The 8050-nt window shown below is 60.1% G+C and overlaps 3 protein-coding genes across 5 annotated transcripts in view; 2 read left to right on the top strand and 1 right to left on the bottom strand.

Moving 5' to 3' along the window:
• RETREG2 (reticulophagy regulator family member 2) overlaps positions 1-8050 on the top strand; it is a 51417-nt gene that overhangs the window by 36560 nt on the left and 6807 nt on the right. The gene's annotated exons all lie outside the window — the stretch shown is intronic.
• ZFAND2B (zinc finger AN1-type containing 2B) lies at positions 168-5738 on the top strand. Of its 2 annotated transcripts, none has more exons than XM_026852813.1 (8): positions 168-675; positions 1118-1249; positions 1899-2050; positions 2533-2640; positions 2805-2871; positions 3413-3489; positions 4054-4135; positions 4385-5738. In XM_026852813.1, exons 2-8 carry the CDS (start codon positions 1178-1180, stop codon positions 4421-4423), a joined length of 597 nt encoding a protein of 198 aa, XP_026708614.1. In that variant the 5' UTR covers positions 168-675; positions 1118-1177; the 3' UTR covers positions 4424-5738. The 2 variants fall into 2 exon arrangements, with proteins under 2 accessions (XP_026708614.1, XP_026708615.1); XM_026852814.1 differs by having other exon boundaries at positions 171-675; positions 4057-4135; positions 4385-5735.
• The window catches only part of ABCB6 (ATP binding cassette subfamily B member 6 (Langereis blood group)), a 6078-nt gene continuing 4057 nt past the window's right edge, over positions 6030-8050 (bottom strand). The window contains exons 14-19 of the mRNA XM_026852806.1: positions 7829-7933; positions 7246-7420; positions 6899-7011; positions 6695-6789; positions 6436-6504; positions 6030-6339 (exon numbers count right to left, since the gene is read on the bottom strand). Of these exons, the coding sequence (XP_026708607.1) occupies positions 6213-6339; positions 6436-6504; positions 6695-6789; positions 6899-7011; positions 7246-7420; positions 7829-7933 (684 nt within the window). The 3' untranslated portion in view covers positions 6030-6212. The remainder of the gene's footprint in view (positions 6340-6435; positions 6505-6694; positions 6790-6898; positions 7012-7245; positions 7421-7828; positions 7934-8050) is intronic.

Raw genomic sequence — 8050 nt, 5'->3', positions numbered from 1 at the left:
GGTGCCCCGCCAGGGCGGAGCTGGCTGCCGGTGGCCCGGGGCTGCCTTCGGCTGGCTGTGACCGGGCACACGGCTCTTCTCGGGGGAGCGGGCACACGGCAGCGCAGGCGGCGGCTCTTGGTGGAGGGGCGGCGGGCAGGGACCTGGCAGGCACCCTGGCTGCTGGCCCCTGGTGCCGCGGGCTGGGGAGGTGGGACACGGCGGTGCCGGGGGAGCTTCTCCGCGGGCCCGTCCTTCCTCCGGGGCGCACGTCAGTGGGGGGGGGTATCTCGGGCGGGTGAACCCCGCGGTGGATGTGGCAGCGTTGCTCTCTGGCGTGAGGCCAGCAGCCCCAGGGAGCCCGCTGTGATTTCAGGATGCTACTTGTGAGCCTGGGGAGGGGACGTTTTGAGAAGGAGCCCCTAAGTATTTCTGAAAATGTAGCTATGGTCCCTTTTGTTTCCGTGCTGGGGGAAGAGAGGAGCGGCCCTGGCTTTGCCGCGGGTCAGGGCTGTGCCTTCAGGGAGTTGGGGAGGCCCCTGGGCCGCAGGCGGGCAGCACTGACCTCAACCCTCTGCCTGCTGCGTCTCCCTGCTCCCAGACTTCCTCCCTCTGAAGTGCGATGCCTGCGAGCAGATCTTCTGCACCGACCACATTGCTTACGCTCAGCATGACTGCACCTCTGCCTACAAGAAGGTAAGTGTGGAGAGGAGGTCTAATCCAGCCTCCCGCACAGAGCTGCTGAGCTTTCCCAGTCAAGGATCAAAATAATTTGTGACTTTTTTTGGTGTCGCTTGGACAGTCCCCCTTGGGATGTGCGTTGAGTCTGGAGGCGTCCCTGGAAGCCAGGGTCTGTGTCTCTGACGCAAACTTCCAACACACCCTCTGCCACTGGGTGAAATGCTCTGGGCATCCCCCAGCACTGCTCTCTTCCCTTCCCAGAGTGTGTGTCTGTGCCTGTCACACCTGCTGGGTCACAAACAGCAAGCTGTTTGGAAGGTGGTGAGCAGGACCTCAAACTGTAGGTGACACTGTGGAAGCCATGGCAGGCAGACCCTGAAAGGGGGAGAGAGATGGCCGCACAGCACTCGAGGTTGCCCAACTACATGCTCCCAGACCCCTTTTCTGATCACTGCAGGATGTGCAGGTCCCTGTGTGTCCCCTCTGCAACACCCCAGTCCCCGTGAGGCGGGGGGAGATGCCTGATGTCGTGGTGGGTGAGCACATTGACCGTGACTGCAAGTCTGACCCTGCACAGCGCAAGCGCAAGGTAGGAACCCAGCTCTCTCCATCTTGCTGCTGAGCTCCACCGGGTCCCTGCTGAAGCCTGGGGGGGTGAAATGCCACATGATTCGTCCCTGCCTGGTGCCAACTCTGTTTGTGCAAGCCGATGGCAGGGTCGCTGACCTGGCGTTGTGCACATCTGCAGGGCTTTGTGGGTCAAGTCGGGGGCTGAGGTGGTGATGGAGGGGGGCTGTGCAGTCACCTCGGAGATGGGGATGGGGAAACTGCAGGCTACCATCAGGAAAATGCATTCAGCAATTAGCTGCCTGGTATTGCTAGGAGAGGAAATGGCTACAGGGAGCTGGTCCTGCAGCAGTCTAGCCCAGCAGTAGCTAGAGGGTTCTGGGCTGTCCCCAGTGCCATGGCAGGGCAGGCAGGAGTCTCTGGGCAAGGCAGTCTGTCTCCTGCTGTGCATTCTGTGGTCATGGAGGCCCTTGTCTATGGATACTGAAGCCCTGCTGGATTACTAATAAACCATCTAAAGAAAACTAGTATACACATACAAACACCAGAGCCCCACGGAAGAGGCTTTGGTAGAGAAAGCTGGTCAGTGCCCAGGGCCTGGCGTGGAGAGAAGGGACAGCTCCAGCCCTGCGGGGCATGTTCCTTTTCACCACTGCCATGTTGTCTTTCAGATCTTCACCAACAAGTGTTTGAAGCCTGGCTGCAAGCAGAAGGAGATGATGAAGGTGATCTGTGACCAGTGCCACAAAAACTACTGCCTCAAGCACCGGCATCCCCTGGACCATGACTGCAGTGGGGCAGGGCGTCCCCTTTCCAAAGCAGGGTGAGAGCTTGGGGACAGGTGGGCTGGCAGGGATGGGGCTGTGCTTGCCAGATGGGTGACAGGGAAGAAGCCCAGCTCCTCTTGGCCTGTTGTCTGGGACCGCTGCATTCTCACACTCCCTGCCCTGGGCACTGTGGTGCCCTCCATCCGTGTTAAGGTTTGTAGAGTCAGCACAGCTGTATACAGTCTCTCCTTCCTGCAGCAAAAACTGCTAGTACTGCCTGCAGGCTGTTTTGTTCTTGGTTTTCCACCCAGTCCCTTATTCTGTAGCTGATGGCTTCTGTCTATCCTGGTACAGTGTTTTGAGGAGAAAAATGGTACCTGAAACTCTTGGGCATAGCTGAGCCACAGCATGGGTGCTGTTAGCAGGAAGAGAGGGAACTGGATGCCAGGGAGGCATCTCATCCATTTTCACCTCCCTGGGTATCCATTGTCCAGGGATGGCCCATGATGGTGCAGCAGTTCTGTCCTGTCTGTCCTAGGCACGCTGCACTTGAAAGAGCCCAGGCATCCTCCTCCAAAACAGTCACCACGTCAAGCAGTGGAGCTGCCCGGCCAGCAGACAGCCCCTCTTCTCCTGCCCCTGCCAGGTAAGGTGTTGGCCAGTTTGTAATTCTGAGGTGGGTGTGACCAGGCTCAGCTTAGCTCCCCGTGGGATGCTGGAGCAACAGCTCCCTGCTTGTGAATGAGCAGGGCTGTGTACTTGTAACAGGGCTCCCTGCCTTGACAGTAACCCAGCTTCTCCTGTTCACAGAGGCAGAGCAGCTGTGTTGCAGACTCACAGCACCACCCCTCCGGCTGTCATGCTGCAGAATGGGCTGGTGAGTGGCCTGGCCTAGGCATTTGGGGTGGGTTTGGGTGGTTCCTGTGCCCTGGGGAGCTACTGCAGCAACTGCTTTGCAACCCACACTCTGTAGGTGACTGTGGTGCTTCCCAGCTGTGCCTTCCCTGGCAAGCAGGGATCCTGGATGCTTAGTGGGGCATCAGAGTTTGCTCTGGTGCCTGTGAATGGCAGCTCGTGGCTGTGCGTAGTGCTCAGCTTTCCCCAGAAGGACAAAGTGCACTGGCCTTTTTCCCTGGGTGTTCTTTCTGTTCTGCAGCCAAGGGTGGAGGAGGAGGCAGGAAGCTGCTTCCTACTGGTATTCTTAGCATGCTGCCTTGCACTGGCAGGCAGGGCTGCATGCCCTCAGGCACAGGTAGAGAGCTGCAGGTCTGTCCTGAGCCCAAGGCTCTGGCCTGTGTCTGGCCTTGGAGAGGGGAGATGCATGCACCCTCAGCCGGGCAAGAATGTACCTGCCATGTGTCCCTCGGGGCTGCCTCCTGCCACCTCAGCCAAGCTGGTGACAAAATATTTTGTTTCAGAGCGAGGAAGAGGCACTGCAGCGAGCTCTGGAGATGTCCCTGGCAGAGTCAGCACGCAGTTCAGCACAGGCACCCAGGTATGGTCCGGGGACACATGGTGTCATGCCCCAGTCCTGTGTGTGAGGTGCCCAGGGCAGCATCATGTGGCCCCAGGATGACATTCCTCTCAGCACGTGGCTCCAGATGACGCCTCTCTGTGGCTGACAGGAGGAGAGTCCAGAGTTATCTGTTCAGTGAGCAAACCCTCTGGGGGGCTGGGAGGGGATAGTGAGCAATGCAAACTATTGTCTGGTCACTCTGTCAGCTAATGAGTGTGTCTGGGGCATGACAGAGGTGGCTCACAGAGGACACCTGTGAGCCTACATCCTCGGGCGCATTGCCTGGTGCTGCTAAAAACACCTTCTTACAGACTGGAGTTAATGTGGTTCTCCTTAGCCCAGGGTGCTGGCTGCCAGCCCCAGCTGGATCCTCTGGTCCCTCCCCAGCCGCTGGCCTGTTGAGGGTGATCCTTGGTTGCTCCCTGCCCTTAGCTATCCTGGAGGGTTGCAGTGAGGGGAGATCCTGCCACCCCGAAGGGCTCTGAGCGCTGGGCTGGTGAGCCTGGGGGGGGGGCAAGGCACACAATGCACCACTGTCCCCAGCAGCACACAGGAGGAGGAGGATCTGGCACTGGCCCAGGCGCTGTCAGCGAGTGAAGCTGAGTACCAGCAATCGCAGCGGCAGGTGAGTGAGGCTAGCTGTAGGCTCTGCACAGTGGTGGGGTTGATCCCAACCTGGCTGTGTCATGGTGGGGTCTCCCCTGGGTTCTGCTTTGTCTGGGCTGTCTAGGGTCACTTTTCTCACCAGGAGGGCAGCTCAGCATCACTGCTGAGCACACAGCCCTGGGGGCTTTGAGCACTGGATGTGCTCCCTTGTAGGACAGAGGAAGAAGTCCATCTTCCCTTGCTCACTGTGTGCTTCTTCCCATTCCAGGCGCACGGTTCAAAGCCATCAAACTGCAGCATGTCGTAGGAGGTGATACAGGGTGTGCCAGTGGAGGTGGCATCCTGCTGTGACGTGAGGGGCGGCTCCAGCCTCCCATGTGGATGCCATGGGGTTCTGGCCTGGACACTGACAACAAGAGCCCCTCGCCAGTGACAAGTCATCTTCCTGGGGGCTGTAAGCAAGCTTCCCCACACACACACACCGACACCTCAGCCCTAGTACCTGTGTAAAATCAGTGCAGCAAATTGCTGATGCTCCTGGAGAGGTGAAGACAGTGTGGGAGGAGGCTGAGCACACACTGACCAAAGCAAGCAGCAGCCCAGGGCTTGCACTTAGCCCGAGCTGCCATGGCCATGTTCCAGCACTGCTGGGACTGGGGGGTGAGGGCAGAGCCTGCCTGGAGGGGAGGGCCACATGGGCACATCTCTGCATGCTCAGATGTACACCTGGGATGCAGGTGCCTGCTGCAGTAGTGGAGGGCTGGATTTCATGCTCCAGGGAGGGCCACACCAGCCCCTCAGCAAAGAGCAACTGGAGCTGGGATGGTCTCTCACATGGGCATGGCACAGCTGAATGTGCAGCCTCCCAGTAGCATGAAGGCAGCCCCTTCCCTGCTCCCCAGGCCCTCGGTGCCTCCCCAGCTGTTTGCATGTACAAGAGCACGTTGGGCCTTACCCTGACTCACCTGGGGCCTAGGACCTCTCTGAGACTGAATGGAGCTGCATTTCCTTTCTGTTTTAATTTAATTTAACAAGGGCTGTTAACTGAAAAGTAACCTCAGCACCGACTTGACTGTGCCAGTGTTGCTTGCATGGGAGGGCTGCAGCTGCGTTCCTGCTGCTGTCTGCTCTCTGCTGCCCTAAACTATCCCTGGGCCCTGTTTTAATGCTGCTGGGGTGGGGCAGGACCCCCTCCCTCCTTCCAGCTGTGCTACAGGGGATCCCCTCCAGGGTAGCTGCACAGACCCCCTTCTTGCAAACAGCTCTGAGCTTGAAACGAAGCCAGCCATTCCTTGCTGGTGTTGGGAGGCAGGAGCTGACACCAGGTTGGGTGTATTTGTCCTCCTGGCCTCTTTCAGAGGGATCTGCAGCCATACAGAGCAGTGCTGCTTTCCCACCCGCTCTATCCAGCTTCCCTGCTGGAACCGCTCCTGCTTACAGCACGGGGCCGGCCTGTCCCCTCCCCAGCGGGTGGGGGGGGTAGTTATCTGCTGGCGGTGCCTCCCTGGGGCAGGAACTGGGTTCAGGCGCGGCAGAGTGCTGAGACTTGTCAACGTGCTGCTTGAAAGAAAATAAAAGCGTAGCGCAAGGTGTAGAGGTGCTTTGAGGGAGCAGCTGCTTGGTGTCCAGCCCAGAGCAGTGCATCTCTGCAGATAGGGGTGCAAGACCCAGGAGGCACAGGGGGTGGACACAACAGTGCTGCTGCTTCTTCCTTTGCCCTTGGAGTGCAGCCCCCTGCCAGGCAGAGCCCTTTGTGCAGGGATGGGGCAGGCACTGACAGCCTGCTCTGCCCCTTGCCTGCCTAAGCCCAAGGAGCTCAAGCTGGTTGTCGCAAGGGCCTACCCCTGACCGGAGCACGGCTCCTGGGGGCTCCTGCAGGCGCGTACCCTGCCCAGAGCACGCAGGCACAGAGCTGGGAAGGACCTGGTTTAAGAAACTACACAACAGCAAAACAAACCGGTACAAACGTGGAGTGTCAACCCAGCCCCTGCAGCTCCTGGGGCATGCAGGGCCCCAGCCTACAGCCAGCAACGGCTTCCTCGCAGCGTGGGGGCCTGGGCCCCGGGTCAGCGTCACAGCAGAGTCCCCAGCTGCACTCACGGCCCCTTCTTGCTGCTCGGGAACTTCTCGGGGCAGCGCTCCTTGCTCTCGCCCTCATCCCCAGCCTGCTGCTGCATCCACATGCCAGCATACACGCCACCCTTCTGCAGCAGCTCCTCGTGCCTGTGGGGAGAGCATGGGGGTGCAGGGTCCTGAGGTGGCCCCAGAGCCAGGGAGGGGGTCCCTGGGGGCAGCACCAAGCCCTCTCTCTGTGCTCACCTCCCTCGCTCCACAATGCGCCCATCCTTGAGCACCAGGATTTGGTCTGCACCTACCACAGTGGAGAGCCTGCAGAGAAAGGCAGGGTGTTATTCTGGCTCAGAGGGGAGAGGGTCTGGGGGAGATTGCACAGTGCAAGGAGCCACAATCACAGGGGCTGTCACCTCCTGAGCAGGAGGATGGGTCTGTGTGCCCCTCTGGGGGTTGCTGGCCAGCTCAGAGAGCTCTGCACCTATCAGCCATTTCCCCTTGTCCCTACCTATGTGCGACGACGATGGTGGTGCGGTGGGCGCAGACCTTGGCCAGGGAGGCCTGGATATTCCTCTCGGTCTCTGTGTCAAGCGCAGACGTGGCCTGCAGGAGAGGCAGGACATGGGGAAGAGATGCAGGTAATGCCAGCCTCTGCTGGGGCAGGGGCTGCTGCAGAGCAGGGTGAGGCTGGGCTGGGGACCACGGCCGTTACCTCATCCAGCAAGATGATGCGAGGACCCTTCAGGATGGTGCGTGCGATGGCGACACGCTGCTTCTCCCCCCCACTCAGCTTCAGCCCCCGCTCCCCAACCTGGGTGTTGTATCCTGCAGGCACAAGGGTGGGAATGTGCTCCAGGATCTGGCACAGCCTCAGCCCATCCCTGCCCAGGGGCTGATTTAACACTGGAGAGATGACAGGGAGAGGCAAAGCAGGGCACAGGGTCGTGTGGGTGTCCCCGTGGGGAATGTCACCCAAGGACACCTATGAGGGCAGCTACAAGGTCATAGGGGACCCCAGGATGGCAGAGGAGGGCAAGGAGAGGACAGCGGGCGTCTCACCATCAGGAAAGGAGAGGATGCGGTCGTGGATGTCAGCAGCCCGGGCTGCCTCCTGCACCTCCTCGTCGGTGGCCAGGATCCGTCCATAGCGGATGTTGTTGGCGATGGTGTCATTGAAGAGCACCGTGTCCTGGGGCACCACCCCGATGTGAGCGCGCAGTGACGCCTGCTTCACCTGGGGAGGCAGGGGGTAGGGCTTAGCCAGACACACATCCCCACAAAGACCCCCCCAAAACCTAATCCTACCCCTCAGCTGCGAGCTCAACACCCTACTCCTCACGGAGTGTCTGCTCCAGGGTCCCCCCTGGACCACAGGCTCAGCTACATCTCCACCCTGTGGTGGGGAGGCCCTGTCCCTTCCCAAGGAGCCCTGGCCAGCCTCCCACATTTCAGCCCAGGGTCCCTGCAGTTGCACCACTCACCCCACTCCTGGCACAGACATCAGCCTTCAAAGGGGCTGTGGGGACTGTGTGCTCACCCTTGCCCCGGGGAGATGTCAGTGCCTGCACTGAGCAGTGCTGTGAGGCCCGAAGGAGCTGGTGTTCCCCCACTACACTGGTCCTTGGAGGCCTCCCACCCTTACCTGGGAAATGTCCTGCCCATCAATGCGGATGCAGCCGCCCCACACATCGTAGAAACGGAAAAGCAGGCGGATGATGGTGCTCTTCCCAGAGCCCGAAGGTCCCACCTGCATGCGAAGGTAAAGGGACTTGGAGACAGCAGAGACTCCCCGCTGCTGGAGGCCAGGGGCCAGGCAGGGAAGGGTCAGTGCCATCAGGGATCTGTCCTTCCCACCCCCATCCTT

Source organism: Athene cunicularia (assembly GCF_003259725.1).
Source record: "Athene cunicularia isolate RWA chromosome 7 unlocalized genomic scaffold, athCun1 chr7_part1, whole genome shotgun sequence".
Classification (NCBI taxonomy): Eukaryota; Metazoa; Chordata; class Aves; order Strigiformes; family Strigidae; genus Athene; species Athene cunicularia.
This window is presented reverse-complemented; position numbering and strand designations above follow the sequence as displayed.